The sequence below is a fragment of the Schistocerca americana genome, chromosome 5 (assembly GCF_021461395.2).
Source record: "Schistocerca americana isolate TAMUIC-IGC-003095 chromosome 5, iqSchAmer2.1, whole genome shotgun sequence".
NCBI classification, from domain to species: Eukaryota; Metazoa; Arthropoda; class Insecta; order Orthoptera; family Acrididae; genus Schistocerca; species Schistocerca americana.
This window is the reverse complement of record NC_060123.1, coordinates 617,632,503-617,658,310: the sequence shown is the minus strand read 5'-3', so window position 1 is coordinate 617,658,310 and position 25,808 is coordinate 617,632,503. Positions and strand designations below refer to the sequence as shown.

Genomic DNA, 25,808 nt, shown 5'->3' with positions numbered 1-25,808 from the left:
ATAACCCTAATGTCAGCGTCAGAGATGTTGCTGCTGTACAAGGTAACGTTGACCACGTCACTGGATGGAGAGTACTACGGGACAACGAGTTGTTTCCGTACCATGTACAGCGTGTGCAGGCACTATCGGCAGCTGATTGGCCTCCACGGGTACACTTCTGCGACTGGTTCATCCAACAATGTGTCAATCCTCATTTCAGTGCAAATGTTCTCTTTACGGATGAGGCTTCATTCCAACGTGATCAAATTGTAAATTTTCATAATCAACATGTGTGGGCTGACGAGAATCGGCACGCAATTGTGCAATCACGTCATCAACACAGATATTCTGTGAACAATTGGGCAGGCATTGTTGGTGATGTCTTGATTGGGCCCCATGTTCTTCCACCTACGCTCAATGGAGCACGTTATCATGATTTCATAAGGGATACTCTACCTGTGCTGCTAGAACATGTGCCTTTACAAGTACGACACAACATGTAGTTCATGCACGATGGAGCTCCTGCACATTTCAGTCGAAGTGTTCGTACGCTTCTCAACAACAGATTCGGTGACCGATGGATTGGTAGAGGCGGACCAATTCCATGGCCTCCACGCTCTCCTGACCTCAACCCTCTTGACTTTCATTTTGGGGGCATTTGAAAGCTCTTGTCTACGCAACCCAGGTACCTAATGTAGAGACTCTTCGTGCTCGTATTGTGGACGGCTGTCATACAATACGCCATTCCCCAAGGCCGCATCAGCGCATCAGGGAGTCCATGCGACGGAGGGTGGATGCATGTATCCTCGCTAACGGAGGACATTTTGAACATTTCCTGTAACAAAGTGTTTGAAGTCACGCTGGTACGTTCTGTTTCTGTGCGTTTCCATTCCATGATTAATGTGATTTGAAGAGAAGTAATAAAATGAGCTCTAACATGGAAAGTAAGCGTTTCCGGACACATGTCCACATAACATATTTTCTTTCTATGTGTGTGAGGAATGTCTCCTGAAAGTTTGGCCGTACCTTTTTGTAACACCCTGTATGGAGTCATTTTTCCCGCGCTCTGTTTGAGATTGAAATAGGGAAGCAGATGACTAGTAGTTGTACGGGTTACCCTCCGCCATACATCGTTAGTGGCTTGAGGACTTCCTATGTAGATGAAGATGTGAATGTAGATGCAGATATAAGTGTAGATAACAGGCACTGATCAGCTAGAACCTTATGAACACCTTCGTATTAGGCAGGGTGTCCTCCTTCGACATGGATAATAGTGGCGATGCATGGTGGCATTAAAGCAATGAGGCCTTGGTAGGTCGCTGGAAGGAACTGGCACGACATCTGCACACACGACATCGAATTCCCATAAATCCCAGGGAGTGTGTCGATGATCTCTGACACCACTTACAATCAGATCCAAGATGCGCTCGACCAAGTTCAGATCTGATGAGTTAGGTGGAGGAGAGGCATCACATCAATTGGATACCGCCACAGTGTTCCTTGAACCACTCCATTACACTCCTGGCTTTGTAACATGGCGCATTACCTTGCGGAAATATCCCACTACCATCGAGACACATGATCTTCATGATCTGTTGGAAGTGATCTGCCGCCAGTGTATGATACCTCTAGGCCGTTGTGGTGCCTTGAACAAGCTTCACTGGACCGATGGATGCCCACGTGAATGTTCCCAGAGCATAATGGAGCAGCCACTAGGTTCCCTCTGTCCCGTAGTACAGGCATGAAGGAGCTGTTCCACTGGAAGATGGGCCGGCTGGGGTGGCCGTGCGGTTCTAGGCGCTACAGTCTGGAACCGCGTGACCGCTACGGCCGCAGGTTCGAATCCTGCCTCAGGCATGGATCTGTGTGATGTCCTTAGGTTAGTTAGGTTTAAGCAGTTCCAAGTTCTAGGGGACTGATGACCACAGATGTTAAGTCCCATAGTGCTCAGAGCCATTTGAACCATTTTTTTTTTATTGTTGTGGCTGGTGATTTAATGTATTGGATGATGTCCATGCCACCACAGTTGATGCAGTTCCAGAACAGGATCACTTTAACAATCAGTTTAACCTTGTACGAGACAGTTTCCCTATGTTTTGTTGTTTATTTGGTGATGTTTAAGAGTATAATGGCCACGCCGCAAGAAGCGATGCAGCTCCAGAAAACTTTAACCGTGTAGAATTTCATGTTGTTAACAACCAGTTTTCTTATAGCCTGTTGTTTGTTTGTTGCTGTTACAGGAGATGATGGCCGTACCGCCACAGGTGACGCAGCTCCTCCAGAGGTTCAACCTCTCCATGGAGGAGCTCGCCATGCTGGTCGACCTCAAGCGGGAGTGAGTATTACGATACAGCTGTTCACTAATATTAATGTACAACATGGGAATAAATTATTTAGGGAACTGTTTGATTAAATTTAAAAAATTACAGTCAAATGCCACGATGGTCTCAAGAGTAAGCTAGCTAACCTATTATAAACTGCTAGATAAATCTATTAATAGCAGTTAAACCATTGTCAGCAAGTAACTTATAAGTGTCACTCAATGTTGGATAGACTTCTGTGTAATGTGCTAAAGTGACCGTGAATGTTTCCTCCTCTCCTTCATCTACAATATACCGTTACGTTTCATCCAGTGTGGTGAATATCTACAGGAAAGATGGAAATCAGTCAGGCGTGTTGATCAAATACCGAGCTGTTCACATCTGTAGAGGCATGTGCTCATCAGTAAGTGTGGTACACACTGGGGAAAGATATTCCCCTTTCCCAAATATTTGTGGATGATGTCCTCAAGGTTCCTATTGTTAATTTAATATACTTCTTTTCCCAGCGCCAGGGAAATTGGCCGAGGACGTCGTTATCAGGAGAAAGAAAACTGGCGTTCTACGGATCGGAGCGTGGAATGTCAGATCCCTTAATCGGGCAGGTAGGTTAGAAAATTTAAAAAGGGAAATGGATAGGTTAAAGTTAGATATAGTGGGAATTAGTGAAGTTCGGTGGCAGGAGGAACAAGACATTTGGTCAAGTGATTACAGGGTTATAAATACAAAATCAAATAGGGGTAATGCAGGAGTAGGTTTAATAATGAATAAAAAAATAGGAGTCGGGTAAGCTACTACAAACAGCATAGTGAACGCATTATTGTGGCCAAGATAGACACAAAGCCAATGCCTACTCCAGTAGTACAAGTTTATATGCCAGCTAGCTCTGCAGATGATGAAGAAATAGATGAAATGTATGACGAGATAAAAGAAATTATTCAGGTAGTGAAGGGAGACGAAAATTTAATAGTCATGGGTGACTGGAATTCGTCAGTAGGAAAAGGGAGAGAAGGAAAAATTATAGGTGAATATGGATTGGGGGTAAGAAATGAAAGAGGAAGCCGCCTTGTAGAATTTTGCACAGAGCATAACTTAATCATAGCTAACACTTGGTTCAAGAATCATAAAAGAAGGTTGTGTACCTGGAAGAATCCTGGAGATACTAAAAGGTATCAGATAGATTATATAATGGTAAGACAGAGATTTAGGAACCAGGTTTTAAATTGTAAGACATTTCCAGGGGCAGATGTGGATTCTGACCACAATCTATTGGTTATGAACTGCAGATTGAAACTGAAGAAACTGCAAAAAGGTGGGAATTTAAGGAGATGGGACCTGGATATACTGAAAGAACCAGAGGCTGTAGAGAGTTTGAGGGAGAGCTTAAGGGAACAATTGACAGGAATGGAGGAAAGAAATACAGTAGAAGAAGAATGGGTAGCTCTGAGGGATGAAGTAGTGAAGGCAGCAGACGATCAAGTAGGTAAAAAGACGAGGGCTAACAGAAATCCTTGGGTAACAGAAGGAATATTGAATTTAATTGATGAAAGGAGAAAATATAAAAATGCAGTAAATAAAGCAGGCAAAAAGGAATACAAACGTCTCAAAAATGAGATCGACAGGAAGTGCAAAATGGCTAAGCAGGGATGGCTAGAGGACAAATGTAAGGATGTAGAGGCTGGTCTCACTAGGGGTAAGATAGGTACTGCCTAAAGGAAAATTAAAGAGACCTTTGGAGAGAAGAGAATCACTTGTATGAATATCAATAGCTCAGATGGCAACCCAGTTCCAAGCAAAGAAGGGAAGGCAGAAAGGTGGACGGAGTATATAGAGGGTTTATACAAGGGCGATGTACTTGAGGACAATATTATGGAAATGGAAGAGGATGTAGATGAAGACGAAATGGGAGATAAGATACTGTGTGAAGAGTTTGACAGAGCACTGAAAGACCTGAGTCGAAACAAGGCCCCGGGAATAGACAACATTCCATTAGAACTACTGATGGCCTTGGGAGAGCCAGTCATGACAAAACTCTACCATCTGGTGAGCAAGTTGTATAAGACAGGCGAAATACCCTCAGACTTCAAGAAGAATATAATAATTCCAATCCCAAAGAAATCAGGTGTTGACAGATGTGAAAATTACCGAACTATCAGTTTAATAAGTCACAGCTGCAAAATAATAACGCGGAATCTTTACAGACGAATGGAAAAACTGGTAGAAGCCGACCTCGGGGAAGATCAGTTTGGATTCCGTAGAAATGTTGGAACACGTGAGGCAATACTAACCTTACGACTTATCTTAGAAGAAAGATTAAGGAAAGGCAAACCTACGTTTCTAGCATTTGTAGACTTAGAGAAAGCTTTTGACAATGTTAACTGGAATACTCTCTTTCAAATTCTGAAGGTGGCAGGGGTAAAATACAGGGAGCGAAAGGCTATTTACAATTTGTACAGAAACCAGATGGCAGTTATAAGAGTCGAGGGGCAAGAAAGGGAAGCAGTGGTTGGGAAAGTAGTGAGACAGGGTTGTAGCCTGTCCCCGATGTTATTCAATCTGTATATTGAGCAAGCAGTAAAGGAAACAAAAGAAAAATTCGGAGTAGGTATTAAAATTCATGGAGAAGAAGTAAAAACTTTGAGGTTCGACGATGACATTGTAATACTGTCAGAGACAGCAAAGGACTTGGAGGAGCAGTTGAACGGAATGGACAGTGTCTTGAAAGGAGGATATAAGATGAACATCAACAAAAGCAAAACATCGATAATGGAATGTAGTCAAATTAAATCGGGTGATGCTGAGGGAATTAGATTAGGAAATGAGACACTTAAAGTAGTAAAGGAATTTTGCTACTTAGGGAGTAAAATAACTGATGATGGTCGAAGTAGAGAGGATATAAAATGTAGACTGGCAATGGCAAGGAAATCGTTTCTGAAGAAGAGAAATTTGTTAACATCGAGTATAGATTTAAGGGTCAGGAAGTCGTTTCTGAAAATATTTGTATGGAGTGTAGCCATGTATGGAAGTGAAACATGGACGATAACTAGTTTGGACAAGAAGAGAATAGAAGCTTTTGAAATGTGGTGCTACAGAAGAATGCTGAAGATAAGGTGGGTAGATCACGTAACTAATGAGGAGGTATTGAATAGGATTGGGGAGAAGTTTGTGGCACAACTTTACTAGAAGAAGGGATCGGTTGGTAGGACATGTTTTGAGGCATCAAGGGATCACAAATTTAGCATTGGAGGGCAGCGTGGAGGGTAAAAATCGTAGAGGGAGACCAAGAGATGAATACACTAAGCAGATTCAGAAGGATGTAGGTTGCAGTAGGTACTGGGAGATGATGAAGCTTCCACAGGATAGAGTAGCATGGAGAGCTGCATCAAACCAGTCTCAGGACTGAAGACCACAACAACAACAATTGTTGCACGTATCACACATGCTCCATATATCGACCATTACCCTTGTCGACCATCAGCTTGATAGTGAGGGATTATCAATTATTTCGTTACGCGCTGTACGTGTTTGAATTAGTAATGAACAATGTTCCCACGTACATCAAATGTGCTTTACATTTGCATCAATCATATATGTGTTTTTTGCCATTTTTCGTAATTTGTAAGTAAGAGAAACGCCAAGTTGTTACACTCATTACTGTCGACTGATTACAGCAGACCAAACTAGTTCAGTTCAGTTGGTTCAAAGCATCAAAGTGCTCCAAGCTCAAACCGGCATGGTGAACATCACAAAAGTGTTACCGTCATTTTGCGTTTGTTAGTATTTGTCGAGGAGCTTAGAGGATGCGGGTCTGTGATGTTGTCCGTGCGTCTAGATAGGATTATCTACTAACACGGGGCCCACCGAGGTCGTAGAAGGTGGACGAAAGGCGACTGAAGGGTAACGGGTAGAAGGGCCAAGGTAAAAGAGTGCCAGGGCAAGTGCCAAGGGATCGTGAGAGTGATAAGAGCAGTGGTCGGATTTCTTGCTTGATGTGACAGAGCATACAAGGGTAAGGTTATGGTTAGTTACTGGGTATTGTTGCAATGCTTGGTACCAGTGTCACAGCTTAGGTTCGTCGTAAAGAGCATCAGTCTGTACCGCCGTGAGTTACTGTGTTGATGCTGGAACAGGTCTCCTGGGCCAGCTGTAACATGCTAGAATCGTCACGTTAGTGGTACATTGGTCATAAAATCGATCACAGAGTGTGTTAGGTTAGGCGGGTTTTGTTTGTCTTTAGTGTGCAAATTGGCTTCCCTGCTGCAGCCTATTGGTCGGCTGTGTTTCAGCTGGATGTGGCAATCAGCTTGCCTGAGATGCATGTGTTCGCCGATACTTGTGTTCTATGTGTCCCTTAACTTGTCATAGGAGACTGCGTGTCCATAGCAAAGAGCGTCTTTGGACCATTACGCTTCCACCTGTGGTTGTGGTCGTAGTTTCCCTGGTCAAGAATGAAGGTGTCGTTCGAGTGTCCTGTACGCTTGTGTGGCGAAGTTTTTTAGTGCCTCTGAGAGAGTCCCGAGGCGGTATTCATTGTGAAGGCCCTCGGTGGATGTGTTTCGTGCAGAACTGCTTATGATATATAGCTTCTTGTTACGTATGACCTTTAGGCATCGCAGGCGTTCTAGAGCAAATCGAAGCCCCTCTCAGCAGATGTCCTTAATCGCATTAGGCCACTGAGATTCGAATTTCTTTCAACTTCCAATGGGTCTATTTTTTTGGAGGAAGAGCATGACCCAGTAACATACTACCGGGTACATGAGTGGATCATCATGTAAAATCGATAGCCCATTCGGCTATATTCATTAGGATAACGCTGTGATGTAATTAAACAACCTGCTGAATGTTATTGAATAAGATGAATACTTTTCTCTGTGTGTGAAATAAACTATAATGTGTCACAAGTAGTTATATGATTTTCGTGAGCAACAGAGAAATAGAGACGGTAATACGTTTCCTTTACAACATATTCCTCACTACAATATTCACTGAGATTAGTTTATTTCCCCCAGTAAAACCTGTATTCGATATTTACTCCACATAAAAAGCTATTTTTAAAGTGTATATAATACGCTTTAAAATTTAATATACTACCTTCATACGATTGAAGTTTCTTCACGTCTTGCAATGTTTTGAGAGTGACCAAGAGAAGACCCTCGTTGTGAGCCACACTAAATTAACGCCGTGAGTCAAGAAAGTAAAGACCTATTTCAAATTCATAGAAGAATTTTCAGCAACCAATAGGTCTGTGTTTAGCCTCCTTTTGAAGAACACAAATTTTTCTTACGCCAGCACTCTTTCCTAAAAGTCGTTCACCATAGCTGTACCATCGTTTCTGGACTACCATCTTACCGAAACCTGAAATATATGATATTTTACAGTTAGCGGTTGCGATTGAAAGTTGTACCATGACTTTTAGTTGTCCTCATTCCCACAGATTTTTTTACCTTAACTGTGCTTTACATTGCAGTTACCTGTCTTAGCTGATCCGTCAGTATTTTATCTTCAACCAAACGGTGTTCATGTTGACACTCGGTTGGGTAATGGAAAATGGCTTGTTCAAAGCAATTTTTTGAGAGACAAAAGGTCTTTTAGGTAGGTGGAAAATTGTGGAAAATATATTTATTTACTGAGTTTGTTGCGGGAAAATAGCTTTCGCTCTTTATAAATATTTCATCCCCATAACAAAGGAAACAAAAATAATAGGATGCCTATTATTGTTCGTTAAGTTCTGATTTTCAATACAATGCTTACTTGCACTATATGTGTAGCTACAGCTGATCTTTGACTGAGAATTGATTGAAGCTGCATGGGCAGCTGTACATGTACACGCCATCCTAGCTCTGACTCAATGCCCAGGCGTATCAAGGCCATTATTACGGCCATAGGTGGTTTTTCTGGGTACTGATATCTTAGGATCTATGCACCCAAATTGCGTGAAAAAATAATCACATGCCTGTTCTAATATAATGTATTTGTCCAATGAATACCCATTTATCATCTGCATTCCTTCTTGGTGTAGCAATTTTAATGGACAGTAGTGTAAAGGCGGGAAAAATCATATGCAAACTTAGAGAAGTGGGGAAACACCGAGGAGTAACGGTCCAGAATTGTTTTCCTACAGCTCTCGTCTTGTAACCAGCACAGCCTCTGCTGCTATAGTGCAGTTGACACAGTGGCCCAGGACCTCCCACGCGCCGCAGGTATCAGCAGAAGCCAGCGACTGATAAGGACAGTGTGCGCCACCTGGCGAAAACCCGTAACAGCCGGAGAAATAAAAAGGTGCCGAAAGTAGTTTGTTTTACACGCCTGTGAGCTACTGCATACAGCCTCACTAATAGAAAATGCATTATTTTAGTAGCAAAAACACCCCACACTTGTACTGATTACAGTAATATCAGCACATGTTGGACATTAGGATAGTACCACGAATCTACCTCTCACATATCGTTAGAGCTCCCACAACACAACGTTGTCGATGACAAATCACAAATTAAGAGCGTAATACTTCCGTGAGTAACGGTTGCTTAGTCTATCCGCACAGTGATCTTTCATAATGTGGACTGTACTAGGAGCATAACGTTCTGGGGAAAATATGCAGTAAGTTGGGTCATGTTTGCCATCCTGACAGAATTAAATAAAAAGAAGCGTTCTGACAACGTATATAGTATTTACGATATATCACGAGACAGACTCTCATACGAAGTATCAAGGTATTACATTCTGTCATTACCGAATAATCCATTACAACTACAGTCTGTCACAACATGTACACGTATAATTGAAAACATAACAACATAAGGTGTCATAATCAGAAACAATGTCATGATATATTTCATCGGAGCTAGCATTACAATTTGCACAGGACACAGTCACTGCTGCGCAGTGACCATTCTTCACCCAAAGCGCTGGGGAGTTCGTTCGTTCGTTTGTTCAAAATGAGAGCCCGACAAGCGATTGCCACCTTTCGGCCGGTCAGCGATGACAAAATCGACGTGTACGGCATCAAGTCCTTCTCAAACGATTTTACAGAAACTATTCGCTGAACAAATTTATTTTTGCTTTGCTTGTAGCTTTATATGTCAATTTCATTACCATGTCCGAATTATTTCGTTAATGGTCGTAGCTATCGTGATATTTACGTGGAAGTAAGACACTGTGCGAAATTTGAAAAAGTTCGCAAAGAAAAATAGGGGTCGCTTTGATTTTGCGTTTGGTGCATATTACACAATATGTTGCTAACATATTGAATTTTTATTTAGACGTGGGTGGGCGTCCCTGTCACCAATCTCAAGAAAACGGATTTGAAGAAGTGTACTCATTTACAATACATCACGCCTGCAATAAAGACAGAGTAAAATATCCACAACATTCCTTACATTTCATAAGCCATTTGAGATATCGAAATGAGATTTTGGCAAACGATAGCGCGCAAGGAGAAGAGTATCTATCCAAAACGTCGTTATATAGCGTATTATTCCACTGACTACAGACTTTTCTGATGAAAGAATGTACTCTTTATGGACCATCTACAGCTGGTGAAACAAGAAATGTTGTGGATCTCGCCAGCCGGAGTGGCCCAGCGGTTGTAGGCACTACAGTCTGCAATCGCGCGACCGCTACGGTCGCCGGTTCGAATCCTGCCTCGGGCATGGATGTGTGTGATGTCCTTAGGTTAGTTAAGTTTAAGTATTCCTAAGTACTAGGGGATTGATGACCTCAGAAGTTAAGTCCCATACTGCTGAGAGCCATTTGAACCATTTTGTTGTGGATTTTGGAACAACAAAGTGAAGTCATTACACGTTTATTTTGTACCAAGAATGTGCTTTTTCGTAAGATACTGACTTTACTGTTCCTCAGCTCCTCACTTAAGAAACTTAACAAACCACTGTTTCAGAATTCTGTCGCAATTGCGTCTGCACTTGTTAGTGAGGTGCGACTGTGTAAACTCTGCTGAGTCTTGGCAAAAGAAGCAAATTGTAACTTGGTAGCAAGAGAAATGTGTAGGTTTCTTGCAAAATTCCCCACTTGTGACACTTCTCTGAAGGTTACAAATGGTTAACAAACGAGACGAAAATACAGCGCTGCATTTTCGGTGGAATTCTTTTTATATTCTAGCCAAAGAAGAGGAAACAGGTCTTTTTCAATACTCACCATGCGAGTGTGGGCATGAAGGGGCCCCACTTAATATTTACAGAAAATTGACAGAAGGCTTCAGTTTAGAACGGCACTTCCCCTCCAGCGCTCAGCATTTCCCCTACAGCGCCTGCCCACAGCCCCCACCACTACCACTCTCCCCACACCTGCCCTGTCGTCTCTGCATCTACTGGCCATGGTAATTTGGGTACACTATACTCACCCCCTGAGAGTGACATCTGCATATATTACTGTAACGACTCGAAGTACAGAGTGTTTTGCTGCTAAATGACACCTTTTCTGTTATCAAGGCTGTATGCAGTAGTTCACAAGCATGTAATATAAATTAATTTTAGTACAGTTTTGTAGCTCTGGCTGTTATGCGTCTTCGCCAGGTGGTGCACACTGTCACAAGTTATCTGTCAGTGGCTTTTGCTAATACTGGTAGCTCGTTGGCGGTCCTTGGCTAATGTGTCAACTGCAGTGTTCCAACAGAGGCTGTGCTAGTTATAAGACGAGAGCAGTTAGACAACAATTCTGGACCATTATTCCTCATTGTTTCCTTGCTTCTCTCAGTTTGCATACGATTTTTCCCAACTTTACGTGGAGCCAATAAGATGGCTCTTCCTCAGCCGCGCAGGATTAGCCGAGCGGTCTAAGGCGCTGCAGTCATGGACTGTCCCGGCGGAGTCCTCCCTCGGGCATGGGTGTGTGTGCTTGTCCTTAGGATAATTTAGGTTAAGTAGTGTGTAATCTTAGAGACTGATGACCTTAGCAGTTAAATCCCATAGGATTTCACACACATTTGAACATTTGAACATTTTTGGCTCTTCCTCTGGGACGTGTGAGAGAGGTGTTGCACGACCGAAGTTTGATCACATTTCCCTGGGCTGTCTGCAGGATCACAGTGGCTTGTGTAGGAGCCGCGGTCCTGTATCGACAGAGATCTACATCTACATTTACGTGATTACTCTGCTATTCACAATAAAGTGGCTGGAAGAGGGTTCAATCAACCACCTTCATGCTGTCTCTCTACCGTTCCACTCTCGAACGGCACGCTGGAAAAAACGAACCCTTAAATTTTTCCGTGCGTGCCCTAATATCTCTTATTTTATCGTGATGATCATTTCTCCCTATGTAGGTGGGTGCCAACAGAATGTTTTCGCAATCGGAGGAGAAAACTGGTGATTGAAATTTCATGAGAAGATCCCGTCGCATCGAAAAACGCCTTTGTTTTAATGATTGCCACTCCAATTCACGTATCATGTCTGTGACACTGTCTCCCCTATTTCGCGATAATACAAAACGAGCTGCCCTTTTTTGAACTTTTTTGATGTCATCCATCAGTCCCATCTGATGCGGATCCCACACCGCTCAGCATTACTCCAGAATAGGGCGGACAAGCGTAGTGTAAGCAGTCTCTTTGGTAGACCTGTTGCACCTTCTAAGTGTTCTGTTAATGAATCGCAGTCTTTGGTTTGCTCTACCCACAATATTATCTATGTGATCGTTCCAATTTACATTATTTGTAATTGTAATCCCTAAGTATTTAGTTGAATTTACAGCCCTCAGATTTGTGTGACTTGTCGTGTGATCGAAATTTAGCTGATTTCTTTTAGTACTCATGTGAATAACTTCGCGCTTTTCTTTACTCCGGGTCAATTGCCAGTTTTCGCACCATACAGATATTTTATCTAAATCATTTTGCAAGTCGTTTTGATCATCTGATGACTTTACAAGACGGTAAATGACAGCATCATCTTAATCAATCTAAGACGGCTACTCAGATTGTCTCCCATGTCGTTAATAGAGATCAGGAATAATAGAGGGCCTATAACACTTCCTTGCGGGACGCCGCATATTACTTTTGTTTTCCTCGATGACTTTCCGTCTATTACTATGAACTGTGACATTTCTGTCAGGAAATCACGAATCCAGTCGCACAACTGAGGCGATACTCCATAGGCACGCAGTTTGATTAGAAGATACAGATCTTCTAGTCAGAAACATGATGCTAATTGCACTGATATCATGTTCGTTCGACCCGTTTTTATTTTCTATCATTGTGTGTGCGCTGTTCATGATTTTGAATTACGTTGGTAATTGGTCATTGCAGAATTATTTTTCTGTGCATGGTGCTCGGTCTTTAATGTCGCATTTTATAGTATTATGACATCTGCGAGCCCGTCTATGACTCTGTGATAATTTCTTTGTCTCGTTTCCGTGTGGCAAAGTCGTTCATGATTGTTTCGGCACCCATTTACGTAGCTTCTAGTAATATTGCAAGATTTACATGCCCGGAAAATCTAGCCTAACATCGATCTGGCAGTAAGTTGGTATTTGGTATCTAAATTTTTTTCCTCAGCATACCTGGTATGGATGAGTGTAGTTGAGGGGGAGGGGGGGGGGGTGGGTACTGTGTCTGTTGCACCAGTCCTGCTCATGTTCGAGGGATCCTCATTATTAATGCCCAGAAAATTTTTCGTAGTAAGTATAACAATGTGTCAGCTGGCCAGCATCTGTCCTCGGAATTTTATGCATCAGTCGAATTACATATCACACGAGGCTTATAGTAATGTCGTATATACTTGCAGGGATTATTTCATTACCAGTCTTCGTTCCCCCTGAGAGGCCGCCTAGCTGAGAATGGAGTCACCTACGCTAGTTTCGGAGACGTGACAATAGGCGAATGCATGTTTCAGTTTGGTCCAGAGAGAAAGGGTGGTGGGGAGAGATGTGTTTGGCGCTTAAACTTTTAGAAACAGTTACCCACAAAAGAATCACCACTTATGACAGATTTATGGTGTGATGGTATACCCCCTCACTGGACGATTGAACGTCTTTTGTGACAGGCACTGGGTCGGACGTGATTAAACGGTGTGCAGATTTTCTCTATCAGTCCAGGGATATAGTCTGCTGTAGTGTTAAGCAGACGTGTGGAGCACTCCCGTTCTTGACGTGGCGGCCACGGTCATATGAGGAGTTGCATACCATATCGGCATTATCCGGTGAATACCGGGTAGGACCAAACTGCTGAGGTCACTGGTCTATAGGCTTACACACTACTTCAGCTAACTTTAACTAACGCTAATGACAACACACACACCCATGCCCGACGGTGGACTAGAACCGCTGATGGGGGGGGGGGGGGGGGGGGGGGAGCTTCACGAACCATGGCATGGTGTCCTAGAACGGAGCGGCTAAACTGCTAGATAAGAGTATTAATTATTATTAACAAATAGACTTTGGTTGGAGATAGGGGGAGAAGAGAGCCATAAGGATGATGATGCAACTGACGAAGTCATTGCCCTGCTTCTGGTTGTAGGCAACCCACTCTAACAGGTGAACTTTACGGTGCGTGGTGCAGTCGAAAGCTTTACAGCAGTCTATGAAGATCTTCTACTGTAGAGTAGTAGATTTCACTAGAGTCGTTATTTCTTGAATGACTTCGTGAGCAGCGTATGGTGTTGATCTGTCTCGAGTGAAGCTGTGTCGATTAGCTGGGATATTAGCCCATAGTCCTTGTACAGTGCGCTCTAATAGCAGTTTAGAGAAGAGTTTAAGGGTAATGATCCTCAGACTCATTTCCCTATAGGAGTTTGGATATTCTTTCCTGCCCTTTCCTTTCTACAGAAAAGTTGGATGTTTCATCATCCATTGATTGTTCAAATGGCACTGAGCACTATGGGACTGAACTGCTCAGGTCACCAGTCCCCTTGAACTTAAAACTACTTAAACTTAACTAACCTAAGGACATCACACACATCCATGCCCGAGGCAGGATTCGAACCTGCGACCGTAGCGGTCGCGCGGTTCCAGACTGTAGCGCCTAGAACTGCTCGGCCAAATCGGCCGGCTCATCGTCCATTGAAGTGGGATTGAGTTGTACTAGAGGCATTCACTGTAGGCCCACCCTATAGGGTCTCTCAGGTTTCCTTTAGCATACGACCATGTCGTACCATGGAACAGTACTTCACATTTGGAAAAAAAAACTTACTTTTACGGCTATTTCTTGCAATTTCATAAGAAGACTGAGCACTCATAAAGTGAATGCCATCATTTCAAAACGAAATGAGAAAATATATTGAACTTCTATTAGAGGGGTGGTAGGAAAGTCTCAAAAGTCTTCCAAAGTACAACACTTTACCCTATCGTGAAATGAATGATCGCATACAAGTGCGCGCACACACACACACACACACACACACACACACACACACACACACACACACGCACAGATGATATGCATACTTTACATGTAAGTTCCTTCTTCTACTTATCAGTGGCATGTCTCTTCCTATTTTCTGGAAAGACTACTCTCTCTCTTCTCTCACTGTACACATTTCTAACCTACAATTTAGTAATACGCAAAACTACTCCGTTTTCTGTTACCCAATCTATTCCAAAAATACTGTGGACACTCAATATGGAAATAACCAACACTACCTTAACAGGAACGTACTCGTATTGTAATAGAAAATTCTTCTGATATTGTTGTGTTCTGCCCACTAGTCTAATATACGGTGCGTAGGAAAGCTGCTTTCTCGGATCGCTAGACAACAATTCAAGCAAATCGAATTAATGAAGTTCATTACAAAAAGGAATGATTACCACACTTAACTTTGTGAGATATAACGTGTCGCAAGCAAGAGGCAGCACAGAAACATAAGCAAGCTCTTCAGTACACACAATTCGTAATACAAGTGAACCAATACAGTATCTAAGTCACAGGTGTAGCGTTCATAGGTTGGCTCGACTTCAACTCGGGTCGCGGCCAATCGGAGCGGCGCTTATATTCTATTCGCCTAGATGCCGCTCCTGTCTCGGTGTCGTACTAGAGAGGGGTCTGTCAGCGTACTATTTGCTGACGTCGTCTCACAGCCCTCTCCGCACATCCGTTCTTGATCGTCACGCCGGCGCTTGACGTTACTCCGGAACACGTACTTTCTTGCTTATCTTCATTCCTTCCACTAATACCCTTAAACATAGACACCAACTACTGGGAACAGTGACCCAACTGAATACAGTATTCTTTCTCTACTTCTTACAAAATAAGACTAACAGCACTTCTTCAATCTTAAGTTAAAACTATTTTATCCCACAATATTTTCCATAACAACTGTCTCTTCCCATTTTACCTCTGAGATAAAGGCTTCCTCTCTCACAAACCATCTTACCTGCTGAAATCCTCTTCTCATTCGCTATCTGATCAAGTTAAGGTGTTGCAACATTAATTTCTTGTGCCAGTACTCCATTACACAAATCCTGTATGTTGTGCTAACTTGATATTTTTCCAGAAATTTGATCTTTTACCACAAATGTACTTCAGTGCTACAATTCTGAAACTAGAGAAGGCCCTACATACAAATAGAAACCTTTTTTTTTTTTCATTAGCCAGTTACGTCACTTCGTTTATGTATACTCATGTAAAGTCTTTCACCTACATTGAAACTCAGTAAACCAAGTGCCTAGTTTTGCTTACGTTGGTATCACTCTGCTCTACATTTAAAATTTTTGTTAACATATATGGTGATTCTAGTCATGTCTACTTTCTCCTCATTCAGCCAATTAACTTATGTTGTCCTTGTCTTCTCCAACGGCTTCTTTAGGTGATATCCTTGAACTGTCATGACATAGATATCTCGTAGAATTGTGTGCACTGCTTGTGGTCCGCACCTTCCCTGGACGATATTTCGACGTCGTAGCTTAGCGTCTTCACCAGGTGTTTCCTGAATCTCAAGAGACACCTGATGAAGGCACAAGATAGCGAAATATTGTGTTTGGTAGGTGCAGAGCACTGGTAGTACACCCAGTTCTACAAGAAGATAACGAATCTCAGGGAAAGTCTAAAAAAGCGTATTATAATGTCACTGGTTTAAAATTCTTCAAATTCCATGACCACAATATGTATCTCTTACCACTCTAGGTTCAAAACAATCAAATCAACTGTCGCATTTCTTGTTCAGATGGATTTCCCTGTGGGTGGAATTATAAAATCAAGATTCACTTTATTTCCTTATCCCACAAGAATTCCGGAAATATTTCATTCATAAAATGTGGACCATTGTGTAACAATAAATTCCCTGAATTGCCCACTTTGGCAAACATTCATCTCTTAACATATTTTCTGTTGTTTTTCCCATTGGTATAACAATTATATATACACTGTCGTTTGTGAAAAGTGCAACACTGAGAAGGAATTACCCGAATGGCAGTGGCGACGGGTGTGCAAGCAATACGTGATACGTTTTGCAGCGGCATGGGATACATGTAGGCCGAGTTGAGCCCTCTCGTGTAAGTCCGAAAGGGTCGGTGTTGCGCCTAGGATAGTCGGTGCAGAGGTGTCACTCAAGGTGGTAACAATACAGTGAGTGGTAGTATGCCTCGTCGACGTCAAAAGCAGCCATATCGGCATGTGAGCGAGTTCGACCGGGGCAGAATGATCACTCTCTCGGAAACGGGGTTGTCATACCGTGACATTTCGGCTCACACAGGGCATACTGCTACGGCAGTGATGCGTGTATGGAAGCAGTGGATTGAGGAGGGGCGTACGCAGCGACGAGCGGGAACTGGATCACAGAACATGACCACAGCACGGGACGACCGTCATCATGTCCGCATTGCCATCACGGACCGTACAGCGTCACACACAGTGTTGGCTAGTTGCAGGAGCTCTGCAACAGGTGTGAACTGGTCTGCATCGACGGTTCGTCGCCGTTTGCTGAAGGTTGGACTTGTTGCACGCATGCCATTACGTCGGCTTCCACGTCCAGAAACCACAAGCTCCTCCGACTGCAATGGCCACGTGAACACAGTCACTGGGGTGCTGAGTGGCAATATGTAATCTTTTCGGATGAGTCCCGCTTCAACGTGTCCTACAGTGATGGCCACATACATGTCCGGCGGTACCGTGGTGAGCGCAACCTTGAGGGCTGCATTGTAGAGCCGCATAGCGGACAAACACCAGGAGTGACGGTTTGGGGCGCCATTCGTTACAGCAACCTATCTTGCCTCGTACGTACTGCGGGCACTTTGAACAGCAACCGGTACCTAAGGAAGGTTGTGGAGCCTGAGGTAGTCCCCCTGCTTCAGGCATCTCCACAGACCACATTTCAACAGGACAATTCCCGGCCACATATTGCGAGGAACGTAGAAAATGGCTCTGAGCACTATGCGACTTAACTTCTAAGGTCATCAGTCGCCTAGAACTTAGAACTAATTAAACCTAACTAAGAACATCACACACATCCATGCTCGAGGCAGGATTTGAACCTGCGACCGTAGCGGTCACGCGGTTCCAGACTGAAGCGCCTAGAACCGCACGGCCACACTGGCCGGCGAGGAACGTACAGGCCTTCTAGTTTAGTAAGCTACAACCAGATGTCTAGTGCTATCAAACCAAACCAGATGTCTAATGCTATCAAACCAAACCATACTCTTCCTTGTATCCATGGTAATGGTCCCTACAGAACAACTGCTGCAAAGTCTTATAAGTTTCTTAGTACAACTGAATAACAGAGATACTCATTTTGTGAGTCTTTCACATCACTCTGCCGAAAGCTTATACGTCTGAATAATTTTTTGCACACTACCATTCATCACTATAAAGTAATAATGTTTCCTCAAATAGTTAAAACATTTGTGTGTACCGAAATAGGCATACCCAGAGTGTACATGATTGGTTAAGGCTGGGCTGCATAGCTCCCACTGATAGATCCTATAGCCTTAACGCCTTACACTCGTTCATGTAATTTGAATTTATTCTTCGTAAATGAGTCTTCATGTACTTCTGGCTCGCTTCTTTATACTTTCCAAATAAAGAGGTCCTCCTCTCATTTATCTTTGATTTTTCTAATTAATTATTTTATTCCTTATTGCACTCAAAATGCCCTTCAAAAATATGCTTGTATCTAATGATCTATATCTAATAACATGGTATTATCTCGCATTCTGACTGGAAGACAAATTAGTGCATAGTGATTCTTATCCCCTCTTACAATGGAATTTTGAGATTAAACTCTTGCGAAAACATGACAATGACTTGCTGATTGGTATGAATGACCACTTTTATTACAAATCCCTACCACTGCTAGCGTTTCTGTCCGTGTGCACAAATACCTCCAGTTACAAAGAGTGTTTCTGTCCGTGTGCACAAATATCTCCAGTTACAAAGACTGAGTAGTCCACTGAGAGAAGCTATCGTTCTTTGTAATATTTGGTTATCTCTGTCGTCAGTCTGAGAGGTTTCCTATGTTATTCCATAAACTGAAGCATCAGCACTCATATGCAATTCTTTTGAAAGATCAAAATAGAAAAATTTCGAGTTCGGCAGAGCTTCTTTTATTTTTCAACCTCCCGTTCACATGTTTTCGTCAACCCATATTTTAGGTGATACATTTACTTGCTCCTTTTGTGGGCCATGATACCTGTTCCTCGTGTGGTAAGAGATCAGTCAATGAACTAATTTTAACACATTGACACATTTACTATGCAACAATAACCTACATATACAATTTCAGTGATTAGTAAACATTTCTTGCCAGATGACTTCTTTAAAATGTTGGCAATTGATGCTCAAAGTTTCTTGCAAATCATTTACATAATTGACACAGACGATAACAGCGAGATTACCAAAGACTAATTACGACCATTAGTCTTTCCTTACATTGAAACGCAAGATAAGGAATATAATGAATAAAAATCGAGAGATAATCGCTTAGTGTCATAAGGTACTTGAATATAGCAAAGATAAACGATCATTAGGTTCTGCAGATGTCGAAGAAAATTTAAATATAAATATTGTACAAAGTTAAATGTAAAAAGATAAAGTAGGCACTAGACCCTTTCAAATATTATACGAATATCACCATGTGAAAAATAAAGTGAGCATAAGCCTCTTCGACGATAAAAAATACAAATGCAGAAAAATAAATAAACTGAAGTCGGTCACCAATCCCTTCAAATATTAAACAAATTCGAATATAGGAAACATAAGGCGTACGCTCGCCATAAACTGATCGCACATGATTTTAGAAGAATTACATGTTGTGTAGACTGTCACTCGCAACAAACCGTCCAAAGACCGTCTGAAAACTACATCAGTTTCACCTTACTGCGTCTGGTGGACTATACTCAAGAAAACGTGCAGTCAGTTTGTGGCTGCCACAAGTGCAACATTGAAATTGTCAAGCTAGTTAACAGTCGTCCAAAACATTGGGTCCGTGCCCGACACTAGAACGGTCGCTGCTGCCTGCAGCAAAATACCACACAGATACAGCTTGCCAAACATTTAACTGCCAACTACACATAACTTAAGGGGGGTAGGACGTCAAACGGGCCGACTTGGAGCAGGACAGGCATCTCAGAACGTTTTAATTTCCAGTATCTATACTTTTACTAATTTGTCAGCATCACCAGGAAGGATTCAGGATTCACACTCATTGCAGTGTAAGTTCGAAAATACAGCAAAATAATTTTTTTACGTGCGAAATTTCATCATTTTTGCACTTACTAATGGCTGCATTTGTTGCTATAGGTACACTTTTCTTCATAAGTTAGGGAGATTCTTCGATGAATTTTGCGCAGCATACATACGATACTCAAAGGTGTATGAAACTCTAGAATTAACATAATTTATGAAAAAACGAGTGAACTGTTATATTTTAAACTTCATGTTCAGAAAAAACACAAATTTTATAGTTAATTACCTCAATTTTTACCCCAGTTTTAAATAGATTGGGAACATTCTTGAGTTTCATACACCTTTAAGTATGGTTTGTATGCTGTGCAAAATTCATCGCAGAATCTCTATAACTTATGATGAAATGTGTACTTATAACAACAAATGCTGCCATTAGTAAGTGAAAAAAATGATGAAATTTCACAGTTAAAAAAATTACTTCGTTATGTTTTAGAACTTCCACAGCTATGAGTGTGAATTCTGACTCCTTCCTGGTCATGCTGACAAAGTTTAATGAATTTATTTGTAAAAGTATAGACTGTGGAAATTAAAATGTCCTGTGGTGACTCTCCTGCTCCAAGTCGGCCCGTTTGACTCCTACCCCCCTTAAGCAACCAATTTGAGCTCTAAAACAGAGAAATTATATAAAATTACAAATTTCAAAGAAAAAATTGTGCACAAAGGCTCCTTAGTGAGTAATGATTTAAAAAACGGTTAATCGCTTGGTACAGGCACGAGTGCATACAGGAACAGTGCCCAGGCAACCAGAATGGGGAGCGCTGGGACACATGGAAGTCCGAAAATAATAGCACATGTCAAACAGCACTTGCTTTCTCGAGCATAGCTTCAAGGACTGCACTATCAGTGATTATGCATTCTCAGTTAAAAATGACCGAGCACAGGAGATTATCACTGGGATAACCTTGCCGAGTAATATAATGGTCCTCATTCCAATTTCTCCCATCGCAGTCACTGACCAATTCCTCGGGCAACAACTAACTGGTACAAGCTATATCTTGCTGCGTCCTCTCGCGGGCCAGTAGACACTTAGGCTACATTATCGTCTCCCTCTTCCCTCTCCCCCCCCCCCCCCTCGCCCGGCTCGCACGTTTGTGAACTCTCTCATGGCCATGGCTTTCTCGAGCGAGTGCCGTCATCAACCATAGGTGAACCACCTCCGTTCCACTAAGTGCTATTGTCTTCAAAAGTTATGTCACACATTCCTATTTTGTTCTGAAGAAAACCTCGACAAAAGCCTACTCATCCAGAAAAGCTCTCAGTTGTTTTATCATCTTCAGGAATGGGCACTTCACACCCGCCACACATTGTGTTTAGTTTGGTTGAACACCAACTAGTTGCAAAATATCCCAAGAAATTTAATCTTACATAATCTAAACTACCCTATGTCAACTCAACAGAGATATTCTTTTCTACAGATCACTTAAGCACAAAATCCAGAGCACTGATGTGATCTTCCCATGTGTTAGTTGCAGCTTATAAGTTATTCACATGTAACACTATTCTTGCATAGTCTGCCCCAATTGCTTTGCTTAGATATAGTATCGACTCTGAGTTCCTTTAAGTAATAGGGTAGAATCTTAAAGTTATGATTTTTCCGTCAAATAAATAGGCAGTGGGCATTCCTGATTCATCTAGTAAGGGCACTTGACAGTAACTCAGTAGGATCCATCATAGAAAGGTGTCTCAAGCCCCATAAATTTTGAGAATATCTCCTCAGTATTTAACGGTCGCTCTGTCTCTACTTCACTAATTTGGTTTAGTGTTCTCGTATCTAGTACCAGCCAAATCTCACGATTGGCTTTCTTCACTGCTATCTAACTCTGAAAGATATAGGATGTGGAGATTTCTAGGACATTGAATTGAGATCAACCTTCCGCTAATACTTCACTGGATACATCATCGTCGCTAGTTCTCACACTTTCCGCAGCAACTGGTTCCTTCCAAGATCTGTTAGTGTCTCTTGGTTTTTGCCACATCCCTTGAGTGCTCCGAAATGGATCGATTCTTTTATATCCCCTCCCGTTACTGCTGTCACCATTGTTACTGTGATTTTTGTGCCCCTCATTTCTGTTACGGCAGTACCTGTTCTTTCCAAGCTGATTCTTATTATTAGACTGTTGGTTGTGTATGACCCATCCATAACTAGCTTGGTAGGCACTGCCCTCCCTTCATCACCAGGGATTCATTTGCTGATCAGACTGTTCTCCTTTAGTATTCCAAATGCCTTGTACATATTGAAAAAAATAAGTTGGCCTAGAAATCTTGTTTCTCTCACGGCTGTAAGTAACCCACTGATTACCACTTCAGTCAGATGCGGTTCATAATGACCATCCTCTAAATAGTTTGCCTGAATGAGATGAAATTCCTAGAACTGTCTCATGTCTTTCTGTACACACCTGAACCCAGAAACAACAACTTTTGTCTTTTATGCATACTCTAAGGCCAAAATTTCGACCTAAAATCTCTTTCAAACCTCTCATAGGACTAGGACTCATACGACTGTCCCAAGCCACAGGTAAGGTTCCACGAAAACCCTTCAGAAAGATTCGTGGGTTGGTTCTTCTTTCTTGGTGAAAGGTCGGAAAATTCTGATTTTAAGTTCGGCCCATCTCAAAGCTAAATTTTTCCCAAAATTGATTTCTACTAGTAGTTTACAAAGGGACTTCATGTGATACGGGATGGTGCGTAAAATGTCTCACGCTGAAAATTGTTTATGTAGCATTTCATACGCAAAACACGTCATTTTTTTAAAGTGTGTTCCATGAGGACGAGCTCCATCTTGCATGGGCCATTGTGTCACCATGGTAAACCTACAGTTTAAAGCTGTGGAAGAAAGTAGTTACGCACCATGTCCATATAGCATGCTCTATTAGTGGTGATAATGAAAAAGGTTGCCCCAATGATTCCATGAAGCAAATGGCGCCCTATACACTCACCTGTTCTGCATAATTTTCAGTCTCATAAACAATATCAGCAGCTTCTCGTGCCCAAAATCTGCTATTTGGCCTAGTGATGCTACCTCATTAGAGAACAATGTGTTATGAATGACGGCAACATCATTTGCTAGAACCGAAGCTGAAAACTGTAATCACTGTACCTTGTCATTTTCCGTCAGTTTGTGCAATACTGTCATTTTGTATGAGAATAATTTCACGTCAGCATGAAATATTCTCTAAAGAGAAACATGTGGGATGTCCAATTCAGCTGAAACTCACCTCGTGGATTTCCTACGACTTCGTGTCAAAGCTACACTTGCAGCCTCCAACATTCTGTCCAGTATGGATATTGTTGGCACGAGGTTGTTTTTGCTGCTAGATACTGCCATCAGCCTGTAGCCTGTCTACGGGGGCCCACTTCATACGAGAATGAACACAAAAATGTCGCTGAGTATCTGCGACACTCATCATTTCCCAACAAAACGACACAGTCTTCACTCTCTGTTCTAGTTTCAACCGACCTTTTTACGCCATTTTACCAACTTAAAGTGGTGGCGACACACATGCATGATAGTGACTAGTGCTGCCTCTTGGGGAACTGTGCACGAACTGTGACTACTCGGCACAACATTCCAACGTGACCATTTGCAAATGAAATGTGTCTTAGACAGTGTCACTGTATGATCTATGTGTGCCTCGGTATAGCTGGAATCCACCACCTAGAGCAGTGGTTCCGAATCTGGGGATAATTACCTCTTGAGGGGTAAAACGAAGTTTCAATTAGTAGCATTAATGCGGTGGAGGCTATAGATTCCTCATATAGTCCACCCACTACACACATATTTGGTGCTTCGTCCAGTACGGGCGTTCAGTAAGTAACTATGCGGTTCATATCTTGTTATATTAAAGTCATGGAACTCGTAAGATTCTTAAAGTGATCCCCTTGAACGTGGATACACAGTTTCACACGTTTCTGCATGTTCTTGAAGAATTTGTGCAGAACATCGCGAATGATGTTCCGAATGTGACGTGTCAGTGCAGCTTGGAGTTCTTGTATGGCGTGTGGATTGCCTTCATAGGCCTTTCCCTTCAACGTATCCCATAGAAAGTAGTCCGGTGGAGCCAACTCAGGTGAACGCGGAGGCCCAAGTCTTCGAGAGATGATGCGGTCACCAAAGATGTCCTTTAAAAAGTTCATCGTCTTTTGGGCGGTATGTACAGTTGCTCCATCCTGTTGGAACCAGGCATTCTCACTCACGTCACGCAGGGAGGACTCCAGGATACAGGTGCGTTACCGTTCTGCATTAACGATGGCCGGAATAAAGATTGGCTCAATGATGCGTTAACGAGTCACGGCGCACCGGACTCAACATTTTGATCAAGCTATGGGGACACCTTAAATTCATTCGGATTCTCCGTAGTCCGCACACGAATATTCTAGCTATTCACGTAACCGGAGAGATGAAACATTTGTCATACTTGAAAAACGTTGTCTCAAGAATTCTGTCACCATTGTCCTGCAGGAAGGACATAAACCAGTAGCAGATGTTCACACGCGCTGGGCGATCGGTGTGTCTCAGTTCACGCACGACCGACAATTTTTACTGACACATGGACGGAGAACTCCGGAGAATTTTGCGAGCGGAACCCACGGACACGTGGGCTTGCCGAGCTAGTCGTCTGATCGACTTCTTTGGACTCGGCAGCATCATGTCTTGCAGCTCAGCCACCTTCTCTTCATATGTGGATGTGGACGACCCGCCTGATTTTGGAGCATTATGAACGCTTCCGGTCTTTCGAAATTTGGTGGTGAGGCCCCGCACAGCACTGCGGTTAGGCATCTTCACTCCAGGGAACCTTGTTGCAGATTCAGCTTCTAGTTATGAGATAAATTGTCACCATTGCGGGACAAATGCTCCGGAAGAAACACACTTTGTTCAATCGTCAGCATAATGACCTGGATCACAATGATGTTAGACAAGTCATTGGCCTTCAATCAAAGTGGACCTGCGAACAAATACAAATACCTCGTCAAATATGGTTAAGTATGTTAAAGAATGGCAAACGTTGTATTGTTAACTGACAATCTTATCAGTCATTACTAAGCACACCGCAACAAGGCACTGCATAGTTACTTTCTGAACACCCAGTACGTAACAAATGCTAAATATCTCAGGAAAATGTCTTTTCCAAGTTGCAAATAGTCCCTCTAGTAGTCCAGAAATTGCTTCCTTACTTGCTTCGAAACCGATAAGTAACAGCACGACAGAGCAGTGACTATGTAAGGGCTACTAGAGTGCTGCGCACAGTATTATTATTATTGGTATTACTAGTAGTAGCTGTGCTGAGGCACAAAGTATTAACAGCCTGAAGTCTCCCAATTCCTGCCATTTCAGAAGTAAGGAGTGCAGCCATCAAGTGATTTACAAACAGTAAGTATGGTACACACATTTTAAATGGGGTTGCAGTGTGCAGGTCAAGAAAGTGGCGCAATTGAGAGGAGTAATACGGGGGAAGTACGTTTTGTAGCAGCTGTCTTCCCTCACTTTGGATAGTTATCCGTCTTATCTGAGGAGTTGTGGGTAGCATTTGCGATTCCTTAGTCATTAATTCTAACACCCCACTCCGTCACACAGACACACACAGACACACACACACACACACACACACACACACACACACACACACACACACACACGCACACACACACACAAACCAAATGCTAGTTGGTGATAATGTGGACGAGAAAAGGGGCCTGGGAGAGGGGGGAGTACTAGCTAATGTCTGACTGCGCACAGGGATAATGGTCTAAGAAAGGTTGGGAACCACTGATGTAGAGTACACCGTTTGAGGTATTCAGAATTTTCGTGATGCACTTCAGTGGGCGAATCAGAAAAAAAAGAAACAAAAATGATCATGTGGCACTGCTGGCCAGGACGACCGTTACAGGAAGTTCGGCCG

The 25,808-nt window shown here is 42.5% G+C and overlaps 1 protein-coding gene across 1 annotated transcript in view; it reads left to right on the top strand.

Annotated features, from left to right (window-relative positions):
* Window positions 1–25,808, top strand: part of LOC124616592 (G-protein coupled receptor dmsr-1-like) — a 194,814-nt gene that overhangs the window by 87,877 nt on the left and 81,129 nt on the right. The window contains exon 2 of the mRNA XM_047144913.1: window positions 2,220–2,314. Within this exon, the coding sequence (XP_047000869.1) occupies window positions 2,220–2,314 (95 nt within the window). The remainder of the gene's footprint in view (window positions 1–2,219; window positions 2,315–25,808) is intronic.